The sequence below is a fragment of the Lithobates pipiens genome, unplaced genomic scaffold, assembly GCF_037356315.1.
Source record: "Lithobates pipiens isolate NorthernLeopardFrog02 unplaced genomic scaffold, aLitPip1_a1.2 Scaffold_19, whole genome shotgun sequence".
Lineage (NCBI taxonomy): Eukaryota > Metazoa > Chordata > Amphibia > Anura > Ranidae > Lithobates > Lithobates pipiens.
In genome coordinates, this window is record NW_027507764.1 from 447,110,331 (window position 1) to 447,133,143 (window position 22,813).

The 22,813-nt window shown below is 40.4% G+C and overlaps 1 protein-coding gene across 1 annotated transcript in view; it reads right to left on the reverse strand.

The window, feature by feature from the left end:
- Positions 1–9,114: 9,114 nt before the first annotated feature.
- Positions 9,115–22,813, reverse strand: part of ATP6V1H (ATPase H+ transporting V1 subunit H) — a 150,695-nt gene continuing 136,996 nt past the window's right edge. Inside the window, exon 15 of the mRNA XM_077492693.1 lies at positions 9,115–9,458. Coding sequence (XP_077348819.1) covers positions 9,398–9,458 — 61 coding nt within the window. The 3' untranslated portion in view covers positions 9,115–9,397. The remainder of the gene's footprint in view (positions 9,459–22,813) is intronic.

Here is a 22,813-nt window from a genome sequence, read left to right on the forward strand (position 1 = left end):
CTGGGTCCCCTGTTACAAGGGACCACATCATTATGGTAAGCGGCAGTGTGTCTGCAGGTGGAGGTATTTTTTCACTCATTGCATGTTCTCCATGCGGTTTGGATATATGTCACCGTGATCAGGTTTTCTTCACTTATTGTGCACAAACGTATTTTTGATTCATTTTCAGATACTATATGTCTTGGACTCACTTTTATGCTTTGTTTTTTGCACATCAGGACTTATTTGTCGATTAATAATTTTTGATATACACTTTTAAATTTTTTTATTTGTTTTTGCTATTTATTATTCTTTTCACTATTATTGCACTAATTTGTGATTGGGTTTTATTAATCCATCTAGTTATACACTTGGTGTGTTTTTTTATATTCTTCAAATGTTATTTCTATGTATTTGTCATCACTTGCTTTTGCATTGACAGTTTACATTTATTCGTTTGCCATTGGTTAGCGCATTGGCTTACTCTCAACAGTTCAGCACCGTGTATAATCAATTCTAGCGCAGCTTCATTTTGTTTCTATCATATAGCTTTGGATACAGGCACAATTTTAGTTTTTTTTTTTCATGTATTTACCAAAACATATTCAAGCTATAGTTATAATGGATATGGGATGCAAAGTAAACACTCTCAGGTTTAATTTGAGCGTATGTACATCCAAATTTGGGTAAGGGTTTAGGAATTGCAGCTCTTAAGAATAGCTACTCCCCCTCCCTCGCCTTTTTTCAAGGAACCAAAAGTAATTGGACAATTGAATCAAAAGCAGTTTCATGGCCAGATGTGGGCTACTCCTTTGTTATTTCTTCATCAATTAAGCAGGTAAAAGGTCTAGAGTTTATTCTAAGTGTTCTAAGTGAAATAGGCCATTGTAAGGCTTCAAAAATGAAACAAATCCATCAGAGAGATAGCAGCAACATTAGGAGTGGCCAAATCAACAGTTTGGTACATTCTGACGAAAGAAGAAGCACTGATGAGCTCAGCAACATAAAAGGCCTGGATGTCCATGGAGGACAATAGTGGTGGATGATTGCAGGATCCTCTCTATGGTAAAGAAAAACCCATTCACAACATTCAGACAAGTGAAGGACACTCTCCAGGAGGTGGGCTTATTATTGTCTACAATCAAGAGAAGACTTTACGAGAGCAAATACAGAGGGTTCACCACAAGGCGCAAACCATTCATAAGCCTGAAGAATAGAAAACCCATATTAGACTTTTCCAAAAACATCTAAAAAAGCCAGACCAGTTCTGGAAAAGCATTTTTTGATGGGTGAAACTAAGATTAATCTGTACCAGAATGAAGGGAAGAAAAAAGTGTGGAGAAGGCTTGGAACAGCTCATGATCTAAAGCACACGTCATCTGTAAGACATGGTGGAGGGAGTGCGATGGCATGGGCATGCATGGCTACCAGTGGCACTGGGTCTTTGGTGTTTATTGATAATGTGACAGAAGAAGCCAGATGAATTATGCAGTGTTTAGAGATATACTGTCAGCCCAGATTCTGCCAAATGCAGCAAAGTTGATTGGGCGATGCTTCACAGTACAGATGGACAATGATCCAAAACACACTGCAAAAGCAGCCAAGGAAGGAAGGAAGGAAAAGAAGTGGAATATTCTGCAATGACCATGTCAATCACCTGATCTCAACCCAATTGAGCATGCATTTCACTTGCTGAAGGCAAAACTAAAGGCAGAAAGACCCACAAACAAAGAACAACTGAAGACCGCTGCACTTAGTGCCTGGCAAAGCACCAGAAATGAGGAAACCAAGTCTTTGGTAATGTCCATGGGTTTCAGATTTCACGGTCATTGCCAGTAAAGGATTTTCAACAAATTATTAAAAATGAACATTTTATTTATGATTATATTCATTTGTTCAATTACATTTAAGCCCCTGAAAATGGGGGGGACTGTGTATAAAAATGGTTGCAGTTCCTAAAATATGTACTTGATATTTACGTTCAATCCCTTGAAATAAAACTGTAAGTCCGCACTTCAAATTCATTTGAATTGTTTAATTTTAATTTTATTCTGGTGGTATAGAGAGCCAAAAGTAAGAAAATTGTGCCTGTGTCCAAATATATATGGACCTAACTGTATATGTGGACAGTGCACATATTGCCCTTGGGTTAGTATATGTAAACAAATCATACGACAATTAAAGTGGAGTTTCACACACTTTTACAACTTGGTCTTAAAGTAAAGACCACCCCTCATTTTTGCATAACTTTTTTTTATTTTTATTTTACCTTTTTTGAAGTACATATAGTGTACTTCTGTCCTAGCGCGTCATTTCTTCTTTTGTAGAGAGCCCTCTTCCTTCTGCCTCGCTGCCTTTTGAGACCTGTGTGTATCCTAGAAGACAATGGGGCCATTCAGAACACGTCCGTGACTCGCACATACACAGTAGGAAACCAGCTGTGAAGCCTGAGGGCTCCACTTCCGTTTTTTCCCTTAGCTACAAGGGAGGTGCCGGCACACGATCTGATGGACAGATCAGCCTCGGAGGGCTGATATAACGGGCTCCCTGTAAGTGTCCTTATTAAAAGTCAGCAGGTACAGTGTTTGTAGCTGCTGACTTAAAAAAAAAAAAATAATACTTTTTTGAGGGAGGAACACCGCTTTAAGACAGAGACTGTACAATAATATCTACTACTCCCAAAATGCTAAATGCTTACTCCAGTCAGCCACCACCTGAGTCTCTGCCATAGATTTGATACCCTCTATATCAAGTTCATTGTACTGGAAGTAATTCCAGAAGACCCACATGGCCGGGTTTGAAATAAGAGGATCCTACAAAAGGAAACCCTATGGATCGAATGGCTGAATACCACACAATTGCCAGTTATCAATTAATTTCTGTCATACAAACCGTTCTTATGATGAAAAATAGTAGAGTAACTTTGGTTATAATATGCAAATACTCTTAAAAATATACTTTCGATTCTAGAGAATTGGTAACAGCAGTACTTGAGATGTTTAGTCCATTGTGTCCCACTAAGTAACAAGATATTCAAAATCTAAATCAGTAACATGAATTATAATGGTGTCTTTCAAGGTACAAGGAAATTTTGTAGCATCAGATGCAGTGTGGAATAATATAGAGGAATTCCTTTTCTTTTGTATTTTTTGTTATTCATGCACAAAGTAGGTTTGTTTACATTTTAAAAGTGTATTTTCATTATAAAGAGCTATTGGTGTGCTCTTTTTCTCCAGGGAGGGGAATCTTGGCTGGGCATGCGGTAAGGACAGGAGTCCCCCTCCATAAATGCTGGCTAAGGCTCTCTGGACCATAGGAATACAAAAGGTAATGCCTTTTTATTGAAGACCACTTCAAGGATTGAACTTTGTCGTTACCCTTTCTGGAGAAATAAATATATGAACTGTGTGGGTTTATGTCTCTTAGCACATCCAAGGAGAGTATTTATACTGCGAGATATCATCCACCCATATATAAACCTGAGAAGAGGCCTTTATGTATACAACCAACTCTGGGACCCTAAGTAGTAGATGGCTTATGGATATGAATTAGGGTACAGGAATCTATATTATGTATGGGTAAGCCAGAATAGTGTATAGCTTGCATAACAGTGGAAGCATAACAGTGGAAATGTGCTGTCCCCTCAAAATAACTCAACACACAGCCATTAATGTCTAAACCGCTGGCAACAAATTTGAGTAAACCCATAAGTGAAAATTTCCAAATTGGGCCCAAAGTGTTAATATTTTGTGTGGCCACCATTATTTTCCAGCACTGCCTTAACCCTCCTGGGCATAGTGTTCACCAGAGCTTCACAGGTTGCCACTGGAGTCCTCTTCCACGCCTCCATGATGACATCACAGAGCTGGTGGATGCCCCACAAATGCTCATTAGAGTTTAGGTCTGGAGACATGCTTGGCCAGTCCATCACCTTTACCCTCAGCTCCTTTAGCAAGGCAGTGGTCATCTTGGAGGTATGTTTGGGGTCGTTATGTTGGAATACTGCCCTGCGGCCCAGTCTCCGGAAGGGATCATGCTCTGCTTCAGTATGTCCCAGTACATGTTGGCATTCATGAAACCCTCAATGAACTGTAGCTCCCAAGTGACGGCACCATTTATGCAGCCCCAGACCATGACACTCCCACCACCATACTTGACTGTAGGTGCCTCTTTGTACTCCTCATCTGGTTGCTGCCACACACTTTGATACCATCTGACCCAAATAAGTTTATATTGGTCTCATCAGACCATAGGACGTGGTTCTAGTAATCCATGTCCTCAGTCTGCTTGTCTTCGGCAAACTGTTTGCAGGCTTTCTTGTGAATCATCTTTAGAAGAGGCTTCCTTCTGGGATGACAGCCATGCCGACCAATTTGATGCAGTGTGCGGCGTATGGTCTGAGCACTGACAGGCTGACCCCCCCCACCACTTAAACCTCTGTAGCAATGCTGGCAGCACTCATACGTCTATTTCCCAAAAACAACCTCTGGAAATGACGCTGAGCACATGTACTCAATTTCTTTGGTCGACCATGGAGAGGCGTGTTCTGAATGGAATCTGTCCTGTTAAACCGCTGTATGGCCTTGGCCACCATGTTGCAAATTTAACACACCTGCCCCCCCCCCCCCCCATTCACACCTGAGACCTTGTAAAACTAAGGAGTCAAATGGTTAATTGGGCCCATTTTGGAGATTTTCACTTAGAGGTGTACTCACTTTTGTTGCCAGCGGTTTAGACATTAATGGCTGCATGTTAAATTACTTTGAGTGGACAGCAAATTGACATGGTTATACAAGCTGTACACTCACTACTTTACATTGTAGCAAAGTGTCATTTCTTCAGTGTTGCCACATGAAAAGATTTTATAAAATAATTACAGAAATATGAGGGATGTACTCAATTTTGTGAGATACTGTATGTCCACACAGATGAACTTATTAATATTTTCTTTAATATTGTCTAGCAGGCTTTTGGCTACCCCCGTTTTGGAAACAACCTCCATAACCGAGTTTGAGTGGCTGGAGAATCTTTGAATACAATTTTGTAAGTAATTACCAACACTATACTAACTGAAATATATATTAGAGAGTTTTTACTTTGTTTTTCATAGCATTCCCCGGTAGCTGAATGCTCCCCCACACTTGCAGAGGGATTTACGCCACAGTCCGGTGTGGGCTTCTCTTTTTCTGACCTCTGGAGCAAGCACATGAACAAGTATGTCTTAATATGAATAAGTATTGCATCATGGCAAAATTGTAAGGAACTATGAATCAACTTTGCGGTTTCTGTAACTAATGGTGTACTCATTGAACATATATTTAAATAGAAGCACTATTGGCTCCTGAATAAGCTACTATGTCGCAAAACAAAAATGTTAAAAATGTATTGATCATTCAGGCGAGGATCAAAATGTCCTGCTTAGTGATCAGTAAACACTAGATAAATCTTTTAATATGTAAAACTTGCTCTGTCCTCGTTTTCAATGGTATATGTGAATGTACATGTACTCAGATGCAGATTTTTGGATTTTGTGTTATGGATCTGAAGGTACTGCATTTTTACACACTTGTGAATGCCTTCATTCACAGTCACATTCTTGTTTAACCCCTTGGTGCCAGCTGTAAGCAAATATGCAGCCTTTTGGAGCCTGGTCCTTAGCGTCGAGGCTGCATATTTGCGTGAATTGCTGTGCACCCAGATGTGCCGAAAGCGCACATGATGCGTGCTCCCGATGCAGTTACCGGCATCTAACAAAGCTCCCGATAGTGACTTTTCAGATCATATGACAGCCAATCACAGCGGTCACGTGCTCTTAAGCCCTGCCCCCAGCGTCAAACCTCTTAAAGGGTCAGGAGGTGCTGGCCTATAAGATCCTACATGCAATTTTTGGATTTATTGCATGTTTCCTGGAGAAGACAATCCCAAGGCACACTGCAAGTGAATACAAATTGTTTATGGAAAAGAAAACACAAAGTATTTTAAAATTTTAACTCAACTGTGATGTCAATCTCGGCACTGAGGAGCAACAATAAAGGCAAGTGTAGGCATCAGAGGGTGCCTAGAACAGACTTTTTTTAAAAAAATTATGAAAGCTTTGCTTAAAGGTTCTTTTTGAAAACAATGTGATATTCTTCAGAAATCTCATCAGTTTCATGTAAAACTTTCACTAAAGTAACTTCAAACACTTTTTGTCACACGCCATTAACCACTTAAGGACCGCCGTATTGTCAATGTACGTGCTTGCCTTCCAGCTGGTGGGGGGTCCGATCGGACCCCCTCCCGCTGGATACGTCGGCCCGTTTAGCTTCAGGAGTGATCCGGGATGAGAGGATGGCCGTTGGTTTCTGGCCATCCCCTCTCGATCGCTCCTGGCGAATGAGAAGCTTCCTCCCACTGTGTATTGTATACACAGGCAGGGAGGAAGTGATGTCATTCTCCTCGGGGCTGTCTTTTTGACCGGACTACGAGGAGAAGACTAAAAGTAAGTGCACCAAAACACTACTCTAACACATAGGTACACAAACCGCCCCCGATCCCCCCCTCCCCCCCCAGTTACAGCGTCACTGATTGCAGTGATCATTTATTTACTGATCATTGCATTCAGTGTCAGTTGTAAAAGTAAAAACTGTCAGGGCAGTTAGTGTTAGGTCCAGGGTAGCCCCCTACCACCCCCCAATAAAGGTTTAACCCCCTGATTGCCCCTAGAGTTAACCCTTTCACCCCCTTTTGCCAGTGTCACTAAGTGATCATTTTTCTGATTGCTGCATTAGTGTCGCTAGGTAGCTAGTTATTTTTTTAGGTTCACAGCCAGGTTTTTATAGCGCTAGGTACCCCGATATACTACCCAATAATGGTTTTAACCCCCTGATTGCCCCTAGTTAACCCTTTCACCCCCTTTTGCCAGTGTCACCAAGCGATCATTTTTCTGATCGCTGCATTAGTGTCGCTAGGTAGCTAGTTATTTTTTTAGGTTCATCGCCAGGTTTTTATAGCGCTAGGTACCCCGATATACTACCCAATAATGGTTTTAACCCCGATTGCCCCTAGTTAACCCATTCACCCCCTTTTGCCAGTGTCACTAAGCGATCATTTTTCTGATCGCTGCATTAGTGTCACTAGTGTCGCTAGGTAGCTAGTTATTTTTTTAGGTTCACCGCCACGTTTTATAGCGCTAGGTACCCCCATATACTACCCAATAATGGTTTTAACCCCCTGATTGCCCCTAGTTAACCCTTTTACCAGCGATCACAGTAGAAGTGTCACTGGTGACGCTGGTTAGCCAGTTAGTTATTTAGGTTCCCCGTCAGGTTTTTATATAGCGCCAGGGACCCCCATATACTACCTAATAAAAATTTGAACCCTCTGATTGCCCCTAGTTAACCCTTTCACCAGTGATCACCGTAGAAGTGTTACGGGTGACTCTGGTTAGTTTGCTTTTTATAGCATCAAGGCACCCACCATTTATTACCCAATAAAGGTTTAACCCCCTGATCACCCGGCGGGTGATATCAATTAGGTTTTAGGGTCAGGATCTGCGTCGCCCCAGGCAGCGCTAGGTTAGAGCCAGTACCGCTAACACCCACACGCAAAGCATAAACCTCCCGTAGTGGTATAGAATATGAACAGATCAATATCTGATCAGATCTATACTAGCGTCCCCAGCAGTTTAGGGTTCCAAAAAAACGCATTGTTAGCGGGATCAGCCCAGATACCTGCTGGCACCTGCATTTTGCCCCTCTGCCCAGCCCACCCAAGTGCAGTATCGATCGATCACTGTCACTTACAAAACACTAAACACATAACTGCAGCGATCGCAGAGTCAGGCCTGATCCCTGCCCAGTTTTTTTTGGTAGCATTTTATATTTAAATCCGGAAGGCAGTGCTTGGTTTTCGGGGTCCCGTACGTGGTTAGGCTACCAAATAGTCCCCCACATGTCGTATCCCCGTACTCGGGAGAAGCAGCAGAATTTATTTTGGGGTGTAATTTGACCTATGCCCATAGCATGTGTGAGCAATATATCATTTAGTGACAACTTTGTGCAAAAAAAATAAAAATAAATTGTAAAATTCCTGCAACTTGTGGCAAAATATAAAATATTTAATGGACTCAACATGCCTCTCAGTAAATAGCTTGGGGTGTCTACTTTTCAAAATGGGGTCATTTGGGGCGGGGTTTGTGCTATTTTGGCATTTCATGGCCTTCGAAACTGTGATAGGTAGTGAGGAGTGAAATCAAAAATTTGCACCCTTAGAAACCCTGAAGGCAGTGATTGGTTTTCGGGGCCCCGTACGCGGCTAGGCTCCCAAAAAGTCCCACATATGTGGTATCCCCGTACTTTTTTTTTTTCAATGGGCTCAACATGCCTCTCCACAACTTCCTTGGGGTGTCTACTTTCCAAAATGGGGTCATTTGGGGGGGTTTGTACTGCCCTGCCATTTTAGCACCTCAAGAAATGATATAGGCAGTCGTAAATTAAAAGCTGTGTAAATTCCAGAAAATGTACTCTAGTTTGTAGACGCTATAACTTTTGCGCAAACCAATAAATATACGCTTATTGACATTTTTTTTTACTAAAGACATGTGGCTGAATAAATTTTGCCCTAAATGTATAACTAAAATTGAGTTTATTCGATTTTTCCTTTAACAAAAAGTTCAAAAAGTTCAAAAAGTTCAAAATTTTCGGTCTTTTTCCATTTATATCGCAAAAATTTAAAATCGCAGAGGCAATCAAATACCATCAAAAGAAAGCTCTATTTGTGGGAAGAAAAGGACGCAAATTTCGTTTGGGTACAACATTGCATGACCGCGCAATTACCAGTTAAAGCAGTGCAGTGCGAAATTGTAAAAAGACCTCTGGTCCTTAGGCTGTTAATTGGTCCGGGGCTGAAGTGGTTAATAATTCAAGTTAAAGATGTAATTCCTCCATCAAGTTTCTTAGAGCACACTTTAACTTGAAAAACTATAAAGACTTTTGTAATTTGTCCTAATAATTCTCTATTGCATTTATTCTGCCTTCCTTGTTATTCTTTTGTTGTATAAAGACAACCTGAAAGATAAAAATCAATTACGATTAATAAAATAGGTAAAAAAAAAAAAAAAGGTCCAGAGTACTTTAAAACAAAACCATGACACTATTTTTCTTGGAATGTGCCATTTAATTGTGTTTTCCACATATCAATAAATACACAGGACGCAGAATGATCACTATTCAGTTTCAGTACCTTTGACCTTCCATGTAATAGTGAAAAACTAGAAAACACTAGAATTCACATTTATACTTTACTAGAACATGGATTTTATTGGGAAGAGAGGGCACAACACACAAACTGTGGATAGCCAAAATAAAAGAAAGCAGCTCCATGAACTAGATAAAGAGAAGCAGATAGGGAACACCATTGGACAGCAACGGCAATGAAGTTAGCTCCTTGCAGTCACTGCTGGCGGCTGTTCTGATTGCAGCTGTTTTCCAAGATACTCCCTGAAAGACACAAGTGATAAATGTTAATAAATCAGAAAAGTGGTAAGGTGCAATTTAGTTAGAGATTTCATCCCAGACCAGTTCCTGCTAAACATCTCGACAATGGAACATAAGGGGGTTATTTAAAAAGGAATGCCGGTTTACCCAAGTAAGCCATCTTCTCCATCACAGATTGTATTTAGATTTATGGTGGGATATATCATTGCTTTCCTAAAACAGGTGTTTACTGTATACGTCCCCACTTCTGGCACAAAACCCATAAACAAGGATCTCACTCTTTATTGCTGGGTAAGTTGGTGGAGTCATGCAAAACATTCTTTTTTCCCCCTTTTAACCATCAGTTTATCCAGAACTGCTGGTGTATAGAGAAGACACACCTATGATTTAACAGAGCCAGTATTACCAACTTGCATACAGCAGTTTCAGGCTTCCTAGCCCCCATTAAAGCAAGATAGGATTTTACGCTTTGGTATAGGGCGGCTTTTAAGTACAGGGGAACAGTCTAATTATTGACATTACGGTATAATGGTACAAAAGGAACCAAATATTCAAACTAAAAAGTACAGCAAGATCCAGCATTGGCTTGGTTGCTAAAATGGGTGAAAAGGAGTGATTTGCATGACTCCACCAACTTACCCATAAGCAGAGACTGAGCCTTTTGTTTGTGGGTTTTGTACAGGAAGTGAGGATGTGTAAATATCTTCTGTTTTAAGAAGGCAGTGTTGTATCTCACAGTACTTTGGACCTGGTCTTTTGATTCCTCTTGTACCACATCATCACAACCTTAATGGTTGTACTGTTCTTCTGTTGATGGTGGGCAAATAGAGACCTGACTTCCCCAACTTCCCAACAGCCTGCACACCTACCGAGAAGCAATTGTCATTGGTCTGTTGACGAGTAACTTAGAACTATAAATCAGTGGAAGTGACCGAGAGTTGTTCACACCATCGCATACATATATGTGCATTTGTGAGATGCAATGCCATTCATTCTAAATAGCACCCCAATAATCCTTGCAAACAAACAAGCATTGTAATGTGCTGTGTTACAATAGAATATTACATGCACCTTTTTGTTAGCATATGCAGTCCAGCCAAGCTACAAACTATGTATGTTAGTGTAACACACATACATTTTTAAAGCATGTTAAAGATGAGAAAGCAACCCCACAACTGCAGGCGTAGATCTCTTTTTTGTCTGTAATTTTTTTATTCTGTTTAGTGTAAAAGAGAACACATTGTGGCATTTTCTTTTAATTGTCAATAGCTGGAAAACCATAAAATAAAAATCATAATGCAAATTAATCAAAAATTTACAGATCCCCATCTCCTTGCTACAAGTAGATGTCAAGATTCTGGCTAAGATTCTTGCTATCCAACTCAACAAAGCAATTCTCTCTTTGATACACGAGGATCAGTCATGCTTAGTGCCTGGGATAAATTCCTCCTTCAACCGAAGACGACTCTATATGAATCTGCAGACCCTACATGACAATATTGGCTCAAGGGTTGTTGTCGCCATAGACACAGCCAAGGCGTTCGACTCAGTCGAGTGGTGCTACCTATGGAAATGCTTGGAGAGCTATGGGTTCAGTCTCAAATTTATAAAATGGGTGCATTTTTTGTATCAGCCCCCACTGGCTAGGGTCCTGGCAAATGAATGGACCTCTGAACAGTTTCCTTGTACTACAAGCACTTGACAAGGCTGTCCCCATTGATATACGCACTGGCCGCTGAGCCACTGTCGAAAGCGATAAGATCGCACTCTGCTATAATTGGCCTTCAGGCCAGACATCTAACTGAAAAGATCAGCATGTATGCTATGCGGATGACACACTACTGTACCTAGCAGACGCCAATACATCCCTGGCCATTGCTTTGGCCCTTATAGAACAATTTGGACTTTTTTCTGGCCTTAATATTAACTGCAATAGGTCCCAAATACTCCCACCAGACAGTTTTCCATCATCGTGTACTCATGCTAACCTACCCTTACAGAGAGTAAACCAGATTAAGTATCTAGGAGTGCAGGTTACTAATACCCCAGCAGACTATATCTCACTCAATACAAACCCCCTCTTTGATATTATTAACCACCTCAATACAGGGCACTTACACCCCCTTCCTGCCCAGGCCATTTTTCAGCTTTCATCGCTGTCACAGTTTGAATGACAATAGCGTGGTCATGCTACACTGTAACCATGTGAAATTGTTATAATTTTCTTCACACAAATAGAGCTTTCTTTTGGTATTTTTTTCTAAAAAAGAAAAAAAAGGAAAAAAAATAAATAAATAAATAAATAAAAGGAAAAAAAAACATGTTAGTACATTTTGTAAATAAGTAATTTTTCTTCTTCACTGATGGGTGCTGATGAGGAGGCACGAATATGCCGCACTTATGGGCACAGATAGGCGGCACTGGTGGGCACAGATAGGCAGCAGTGATGAGCATTGATGGGCAGCAGTGATGGGCAACACTGATAGCCAGCGCTGACTGTCATCACGAATGGCCACCGATTGCTGGCAATTGTGGGCACAGATTGGCACTGATTGCTGGCAGTGGTGGGCAATCATTGCTGGCACTTAATTGTAATCAGGGCACTGATGATCAGTGCCCCGATTACATACCTAGCTGTCCTCTGAGGAGATGCTGCTGATCGTTTCTCCTCTCCTCACTCTGTCAGTGTGAGGCGAGGACCGCCAATTGCCGGCATCTCTGTGTTTACATGTGACCGGCTTTGATTGGACACATCCGATCACATGGTTAAAGATCCTCTGCTCTTTACAGATTGGGGTCCCGTCGTGTCCTAGCAACACAGGGTGGCTGCCGCACGAGAGCAGTCATTCTGGGAGGCCGTCACATGACGAGAGCTGCACCGCCCAGCTGTCATTTGATGGTGGGTGGCAAGTGGTTAAGCACAAAATCCAACCATGGGCCAGTTTACCCATAGGCGTAATGGGTCGTGTAAACCTAGTAAAAATTGTACTTTTACCCAAAATACTTTATATGGTCTGGCACTCTCCGATATACTTAGTTTTTACTCTACCACTAAAGGGTATGGGATGTTGTGTCCGACAAGCTAGGTTTATCCTGCCACCATGACTTTACTTCATTGTGATATAATTGTTTGCTCCCCGAATTTTATCTTATTCCGGACTCAGTAGTAATAAGGGGGTGAATTATGTATCCCATTTTATTGCTCATGGCGACCTAAAAACCATCCGATCAGCTAAAGACAATGTACAAACTACCAAACTAGATTGTTTTTTTTTTAGATACTTACAAGTTTGGCATTCTTTCAAAACTAAATTCCCCTCTGCAATCCCTCAATTGGACGCTAATCCACTCATGGAGGTAGTTAAAAGCTTGGACCATAAAAAAATAAATTGATCTTCACCTGTTATAATATGCTGCTCCTCTCTCCATCCACCAAATTGGCTTTTGAGCTTAAAGCTCAATGGGAAGAGAGGTATAGGCACAATTGAGGATGAGGAGTGGAGCGATTCTCTGGATACATGCAAACGGGTTTCACCTAAACTTTTGGATTGCCTCACACAACTGTACATACTCCACCGCTCTTATCTGTCCACTTAGACTAGCTAGGTACAAACATGACCAGGGCACTTTGTGCCCGATGTGTTTAAATGATGTGGGTTCATTCTACCATCTGCTTTGGACCTGCCCAAAAATACAAGGGTTCTGGACACAGGTCGTCCAATTCTTGCATGACGCTATGGGTTCCCCACTCATGGTACACCCTAAACCATGTCTTCTGGGTATATTTCCAGAACCAGACATTGACAAATTCACCAAAACCTTTCCTAATTAAACCCTTTTCTCCGCAAAGAAAATTATTTCTAGGCAGTGGATGAGGACCACTCCACCTGACTTCCATGCTTGGATACTGGACATCAACAATAATCTACAGTATAAGATATGTATTTATATCCACAGAGGTTGTCAAATCGAAATACGACAAAATATGGGATAGATGGCTACAAGCCTCCGAGACTTGCACATAAATTGGAAGGTTTAAAATAGCGGCTATAATGATTATACACCAAAGACAACTAGTTAAGGTATCAAGTTGTGCAAAGTTGTATCAATCATGCAAATCTCATTTGGAAAATGCTTAATCATTTTTTTACATTTGTTTTATTCTCAATGGATACAATGTTTGTTTTTATCACTTTTTGTGCAACCTTCAATATAAGCTACTGTTTAAAGTCATAAAGTAACATACAGATAAATATGCAAATAAGAGCCATAAAACAAAGGTCTTATTCTGTTTTGAATATATAAAGTGACTGTGCACATATCAACTAAAATAATCAACTATAGCATAAAACAATGTTGTGGATTTTATATTATCCAGATTCATAGAAATTAAAAAAAAAAAAAAATCAGTATTGTACCCAGAAGCACTAGAATAATAATAAAAAAAAAAAGGCAACGCAATTAGGAATAGGAATGAACAGTGGTTATTAAAGCCATTATTTTATATGACTCAGTCTGTGTTGTGGAGCTGCACATTAGGTTCCTATTTAAGATGCTGTTAACTGAAAACCAGTGATCACTTTTATAATGAAGCAATGTCAGTAAAAAGCTAGGATGTCTACTTTGCAGAAATGTGCAATTACCAAAGTAAATTAACAGGAAACCGCTAATAATTATTCACTAAATACCCATCAGGTTTTTACTGCTGTCTGCATTTCCTCTGGGGAGATTCACCCTCTATTTGCCCTGATGACCACTGTAAACAGGACTGAAAGCGAGTGAAAATCCAGACTTAAGTTGTCACTGGAGTATGGGGAAATCTTCCAATGATGGCACTTGTTTCAGTGACATCCATCTAAGAGAGGACCTCTCTTCTTATGGATAAATCTACACTTGTTTCCAGTTGTGTCGTGAGACCTAAAATGAAGAAAGGGCTTTCTAAAGTGCCACACAAATGGAAAAAAATGTAATAGGGGTTTAACTATTCCTTACTATAAAAAAAAAAGTTTTGACTTTGGATACACTTTTAACTATTAATAGAGGAGACTGGCACACAAACCACTCAACAGGTTTGTAAATCTCTGTCCATAGCAACAATCACCTTCTAGGAAGTGGTTACATGTAGCATAACAAGTAGGCCTTTTTCTCTTAGGGAAACAATACTTGTGCAGTCCTCCAGTTTCCATCATACCATAACACTGCCCATGTAGTTTCAGATAAAGTAGTATGGTGAACCAATCATCATGTCTGCTACAACACTGATCCTTCCCCTTGAAGTGCATGCCTATATGTTTTTGTGTTTTGTTACCAACATAATTTGCTATAGATTTTTTATGGATTAAGTGGATCAGTGTTTTAAGTTGACTTGTATGGAACAATGTTGATTATAAACATATCATGTCCTATTCTGCTGTTTCAACAAGTTTTATTTCTTTATACCATTCAAAAGGAACACTTGGTCGGTGCCTAGCGTACAGATTTTTTCCTAAAAACATCGAAAAGCACATGCTCCCATGACCCCACTTTATTTTCCTTAGTGTGTAATGTACCAGCAGGGTGCTTTTACATCTAGATGAAAGTTGTATTAGAGAGTAAAATGCTAAAATCAAACCTGTGATGATAGGGAGTCAGTTATTTATGTACAGTATAGTATTCATGTGTAAAAATGTCAATTTTATGGTTTAGTGGTTTATTAAATGGCATTGTTTTCCAAACTGCAGTCACCAGAAGATAAATACGTTTTTTATTTAGCTCCTAAATATAATTTCTCAAATGGAGCATTTCAGAAATGGCAAGAAATAATATATAATACAAAACAAAAGCATAATTGAAACACTTTCCATGAAACAAAGTATGCCAAAAAATTTACACAGGAATTACAGAAAAAAAACACGATGGTAGAAGAGTTGTTACCCAATTCGCAACTCCTCTTATACTTCTTGGGTAAGCCTCTAAGGTACTATAATCCTTTTAAAACACTAAACTGGGGGTAAACTAATATCAAGGAAGATGGAAAATATTGAGATTGTCATTTGGACTAAGGCAGGCCATAGATTTTCTTTTATGTAACCATGTGTCCCTGCCGGGAAAACAGTCATTATTGCTGGCAGCTATAATCATTGGCAATAATTGCATGCTGAAACTCTGACATGCTGGTTGTATCCACGTTAATCCATGGATTGACTTGGGTACATTCAGCCTACCCATAGATGGTTTGCATCTTGCCTGGTCGCTGCTGAGCCTGTGAGAGTAGAGGCTGTTCAGTTAGGAAAGTGAATATTCAATTGCAATGTAAATGATGGTAAATAGAGTGAAACCGTGTTTACTTAAATATTTAAATATGTGCAAAAAAAACAGAAAAACAGGACTATCTTTTGATAGCACAATTGGTTGGCTGAAGCAAAAAGGTTTCTTTGCCTAAACTCAAGGAACATTCATTTTGCAAAGATTTCCCTCAACTTCTTGCCCCATAGTCAAAACGAGAAGTGAGAGGAAATCCCAAAAGTATGGGAATCCCTGGTTGTCAATGATAAACAGGACAGATAGAGAGAAAGAAATGACCTAATGAGGGCACAGCGCAATAAAAACCCAACAGGTGTTCTAATCCCACTCCAATCTATCCAAAAAAAGTTTTGCCTTTAGTTATACTTTAATGGCACCTTGGCTTACCACAGAAATCCTTTATATTTATAATTATTCTTTGAGGGGTAGTGGTGTGGGTTTTTTTGCTATATAGAAACCACTATCTTTTTTTAATATATATATATATATATATATATATATATATATATATATATATATATATATATATGTATAACGATCTAAGCATTGTGACTATTTTCTGAATTAGCAGTTCATACAATAACATTATGTCAGAAAGTGATACTAATCAAATATGTACTACATCACCAGCAATTGTACACGATATATACATTTATTGTATGTAGTCTAGCTACTAGCTTCAAAGGATGATTGAAAGAAAATTTGACTTTGTGGAACTGGAGTGTGACTAAAATCGTAATAACAAAGCCTCCCTGCTGAATGTAATTAACACAACAGATTTCCATTCACTCAGTCATTGCACTTGAAAGTGCTGCTCTAGATGTGTTGCTTGTAAGAATACATGGGGCCTGCCACAGCTTATGACATATCTAGGCTGATGAAGAAGCTCTGAGAAATTGAAGCAGGATTTTAAAGTATATATTTGATACCACTAGATAAGTAGCAAAACAGTCACAACTCATTACTTTCAAAGATATACATCCTATAACCACAATGCAGATTAATACAGTTATTTGCTAGAAGGAGATTGGGGCAGGATGCTCGGGAAGACTCAGCATCCCAGCTTTTTCAACATATTTAAACATACAAACTTTAGATCTGGATTCAAACAGTGCCTACATATGAGATGCTATACTTTAACATAAGACACATAAATGTGACATTGTGTATTCATTTTCATGAATAAACAAAATGCAGATTTTTAGTATGGAAAAAGTAGGTACAACTATTTACCACCATTTTAAATAAAATCCAGTGTTCCAGATTAGGTGCCAATGATCAGAACCACTTTAGGTAGTATAGTGGAACCGATAAGTTCACCTCTTTAATCAGTTCCAGACCAGCCGCCGCAGTTATACTGCGACAGGTTGACTCGGCTGGGCAAAGCGTTGTAGCTGTATGTCGGGCATGCAGCCGTGACGATCGGATTCGCTTCAGAACTGATCAGTCTCCAGGCCAATGATCTGGCCTGGACCTGGTGATCGGTTCTGAAGAATGAATCCATCCCCTGCCTGTGTAAGTGTAAACACAGGCAGGGGAACTGATGTAATCTACCCCCCGTGGAACACCTTTTCATTCCAGGGAGAGGAGAGAAGACATCTTAGATTAAGTTGCACCAACACTACACTGACACAGTACACATAGGCACACTTATCACCCCCCCCCCCCCCCCCATTAACCCCTTCACTCTCTGTCACTGTCACCCAGTGCAGTATACATATTTTTTTGATCACTGTACTGGTGTCGTTTGTGACAATAAACAATGTTAGGGTGCTTAGTGGTATGCCCAGATAGGTCTAAGGACCCCCCCCAATAAAGGTTTAACCCCTTGACCACCACCAATATGTAGCAAGAACTACTCAACCTTTATTTGTGAGGATTAGAGAGCACATTAATAACATAAGGGTTTCCAAAACAATCTCTGGAGACATTACAGGACCCTACAAGACTGATTTTTTATGGGATAGATCAAATTAAGGACCACTGGAGGGGTGGTAATAAAAAGGTACAAGTGTCACAGAATGAGACAAAGTGGATATACAGATTGGGGTCTTTGTCGCCCGAGGGTCTCAACCTTGACATTGACCTCAACTGTTTCATATCCAACTTCTTAACCCTCATTGTTCCATCTTGGCAAATCTAGTGCACCACTTTATACAGGATTTACCCTCAAGGTCATCCTCTACACCAGTGTACGTGGTATCTGATCGTAGAAAAATAACATTAAGCACAGCAACTTACTCCTATCACATATATTATATATTTTAAATGTACATATAGTGTAATAAACAAACTAAGAATTTGTACATATTTTTAATAATGTTCAACAAACTATTTCTTTATTTTTTTTTATTTATTTTTTTAGGATGTATATATATATTTTTTTAAAGCAAACGGTACATAATCCCTCCTTTAACTGTAAGTTAAATATTGCAGAGTGTTGTTGCTTTTAGTTTTACCAAATAATATCTGGATTGCACAATGGAGAGCAGATGTGCAGGGTGAAATTTATAATTTGGAATCCAGGGGCGCACGGCGTGGAATAACTATTCCGTGTGGCAAACTACCAGTTAATACTGAACCAAAATAAAGGATATACGTACGCCTCTTTCTGAAATAGGATTTGTGTGGTACATATGGTGATATGTGCAATAATTCAATTATTTTAGCACATTAACTTTCTTTAATCTAAATTATAGAGGGCGGATCCTGCACTACCGCTCCATCTGAGGCGACGTCACATGACAAAATGCGCAAGTTGGAGCCTGTGCGCACCCATGCCACTTATGCTTTGCGCTGTCCTGGCCTGTGGAACGTACACCGGCCCGGATCTCTTGAACTATCACAGTTTTTGTTATTTGGCTACGATATGCCTTGCTTTTAATGCATTACCACAATAAATCTAAACCATTCAGTTTTACGCCTTGAGTGCATGTCTCTTTCATGAATATGAGGATACCCCCACGGTTTTGATGTTCCACAGAGGAGGTGATCGTTCTGGATATCACAACTAAACCTACTATATGTGGTTTACCCCTGCAGGGGTGCAAGGATCTGATGAGTGTGGAACTGAAGGGGAGCATGGATGTCACTTCACTTCCTGCACATAATTTGTGATTAAGTGTATGCAGAAGTCACTTTGGATATCTGCACAAGTCACTTGGCAATCTTGCAATTTGCACCAAAAATCGGACTTAATTATATGTGTTTATATGTATTTTTTCACATATGGACTGCCTTTTTGATTTTTCTGATGAAATTCTTTGATTTAGTCTTTTTTATATGTTTAATTTTCACGGTACTGTGTGCTTGTGATTATATGCACACTCCAGAGAATTGGCACTAATTAACACTTATTAAGAGTATCAACTACAACTTTTCCTGCACTTTATAAGTATATTAGGTTTTAATGTCAATGTTTATACGAGTTCAAATCAATAATATTTACATCACTGATACACATTAATCCCTATCCAGCACTTGCACTTTCACCTGAGAAGTGTGACGCACCTTTGCAGGTTCACTCTTTAGGTGACGGACAGCACCACCTACCCCTTTATCTATCTTTTAAAAGTATTTAAAACTTTGCTAAAAGCTGGAGATCAGTTTAGGGCTGGGTCCACACTGGAGTGCTGCAGTTTGGGTGCAGTGCAATTGTATCAGTGTTTTACCGGCGATCCCACTGACTTCTCTAAGCCCTTGTACACACGGTCGGAGAATACGTCGGAATGTGTCCTATCGGGCCGTGTTGTCGGATAATCCCACTGTGTGTGGTATGCATCGGACTGATTCCGTGGAATATCCGTCGGACCCAATTTTCCAACATGTTGGAAATATTTCCCGACCAACTGGTTCGATCGGACATACTCCGATCATGTGTAGGGAATTTTGATCGGACCAAGTGCCACGCATGCTCAGATCAAATTCCTACATCAAAGCTATTGACTACTAGCCTGAACGTAGTCCCATCGTAACGAAATTACGTCATCACATTCTGAATGATCGGATTTTTCGACAACCTAGTCCGACCGTGTGTATGCAACAGTTTCGGACAAGATCCGACGGACAAAATCCGACGGACTTGGTTGTCGAAATTTCCGACCGTGTGTACAGGGGCTTAGACCATGTGTTTTGTGAAAACACATCAAAATGCAGCTTGCGGGACTCTGATGTGCTTTCAAGAAAATGCATGGTATAATAGAAGTCAATGGGATTGCACCTAAAACTGAGTAAAGCGCTCATAAATCGAGCTACACCCAAACCAGCACCACAAATCCGCTCTTAATCTGTAGGCACTGTTTGAATCAAGGTCTAATATTTGCTTTTCAAATATGTTAACCACTTCCCGACCGACGCATGCCGATGCATGTTGGCAGATTGGCGTACAGGTACGTCCATTTCTATATGCCGCCTTTCCATTGCGTGTGCGCTGCCGCCGGCGCTCTCGCGTGCTGGTCGGGCCCCGCCACGGGAATACCTGCGATCGTCTCATGGGGCGGCTGAACGGGGAGATGCCGCTGTAAACAGCATCTCCCTGTTCTGTCTAGCAACAAGTCACACTCACTCACACACATTGGTCCCTACCCTCAAGAAGCCCACAATCCAAGGTCCCCACTCATGTACTATGGCCAATTTTGGACAGAAGCCAATTAACCTACCAGCATGTCTTTGGAGTGTGGGAGAAAACCGGAGTACCCGGAGGAAACCCATGCAGGCACAGGGAGAACATGCAAACTCCAGGCAGGTAGTGTTGGGGTTGGGATCACAGAAGGATACATCAAGATGGAAAGAGGCTAACTGCACGAATGGCTGAGGTGGAAAGCAACATCCTGCTATGAGAACTCTACTTCAGCTAGAACTAAGTTTTAGTGCTGGATGTTTGGTACATACTGTAGCGTACGAGTAAAAAAAAAAAAAAATTATAGCGAACACGGCAGCAGTCACACATTGGGCATATGCTTCATTAATGGTAACTTATTCTTACACTGCAAAAGTCCAAAAACAGTATTTTTACCAGAGTTAGGCTGTAATATAATGTCTACTTTCTAAAAGAAAGCACGTCTGACAGCTCCATCAAGGTATAGCATTCCAGACTATGAGTGACACACAATATGAAGTTTAAACAGAATTTACTTCAGATAATACTTAAATAACTTAACACCTGATTCCTTCAGATTTCAAGATCCATGTTCACATTACACTATGAAATGAAACTTTAAGATATGCAAAATATATTTCAGTCTTTGTGCTCTACTTGCAGCTGAATAGTACCTTACAAAAGCTTCTTCGTAATAAGCCATTAAGTGACAAGGAGAATTATGGCTGTCTGTCAAAATGAAGGAAAGTATAAATAATCATAACTAGCTATTCCATGGGCTCCTCTGTTACAAGGGGTGCTTTGCTTTCATTTATAATTTGCCCATATTATGGAAAGGGTTATTTGCTTGGCTGCCAGAATAAAGCAGCAGTGCAGCCATTACAGAAAATAAATGATCATTATGGTTATTTGTGCTTAGCATCTTTTGGAACATTTTTAAGAGGAAGACCCAAAACAGTCTCAACCGCCTCTGTTCACAAAGACATACGATTTAACATCTGTTCGCTGTTATTTTGGGCTTACTGGGTGAACATCTTTAAGGAAAAGGGGAACAAAAGATGGCCACATATAGGCAGATCTTCCAAATACTTATGCCAGCCAGGTCAGTTCTGTCAGCAGGCACAGACAAGGTCCGCAAACAGAAAGGATTGGTCCTAGCAACAGGCAGAAGTGTGGTCAATAAACAGGCCAGGGTTAACAAAACCCTGGTGTGGCGGTGATCGGGAACTGCACTGGTCTGGTGATAGTGGGGACTAGTGTGGCAGCAATTAAGAACACTTCTGCTGACTTAAACTGGGTCTGGTGACACTGATGCTGGTGAAACTGTTGCTTGCTGAACTAGTTTGGTGGTGTGGTGCAAGCAAGAACACTGGTTCTAGCTACAATGGACTTGAGACACTGCAGCTGTTTGGTGGTTATCTGAGAAATGTGACTGGCTACACCATTAGGGCTTGCTCACATGTGAGAGTGGGGGGGTTGACAAAACTTGTGGTTTTACCACCCTTTAACCACATCCCATCCAAGCCAATTCTGACATTTCTTTCTGTAAAATTCATCTTTTTTTGCTTGAAAATTACATAGAACCCTCAAACATTATATATTTATACCCAAGAGAATACAATGGCTGTCGCGCAGCTATCTTGCACGGTATTTATTTTTTGAACACTTTTTTTGCTTTAAAAAAAATATATTTAAGTTAGCCTAATGTTTTTGCATGATGTGAAAGATAAAGTTAGGCCGAGTAAACAGATCCCAACATGTCACGCTTCAAAATTGCACACGCTCATGGAATGGTGCCAAACTTCGGTACCTAAAAATCCCCATAGGCAACGCTTTAAAAATTTTTACTGGTTACATGTTTTGAGTTACAGAGGAGGTCTGGGGCTAAAATTATTGCTCTCACTCTAATGTTCATGGCGATACCTTACACGAGTGGTTTGAACACAGTTTTCATATGTGGGCGGGACTTGCGTAAACATTCGCTTCTGTGTGCGAGCACACAGGGACGGGGGCTCTTTAAAAAAAATGTTCTTTTCTTTTTTTTTAGCTTGACAATTTAAAAAAAAAAAAAAAAAAACATTTTGATCACTTTTATTCCTATTACAAGGAATGTACACATCCCTTGTAATAGGAATATGGCATGAGCGGGCCTGTTTACAGTGAGATATGGGGTCAATAAGAATAAGACCCCATATCTCACCTCTAGGCTGGGAAGCCTGAAATCAAATAAAAAAAAAAAATACAAAAAAATGATCCCAGCTTCCCTGCCGAGGCAGTGCCATTCATTTGAATGCAGAGGCCAGGAGTGACGTCACAACATCGTGCCCAACCTTTGAACGATCAGAGAGACTCCGGCGACCATCTAGTCCACCGGAGATCTCTCTAATCACCATCCAAGGTGGGTGGATCCTGTCTCTGACTCACCGATGGAAGCGGTGAGTCGGTAGACGCACTGGAGGGCGTCCCCTCTTGCTGCCCG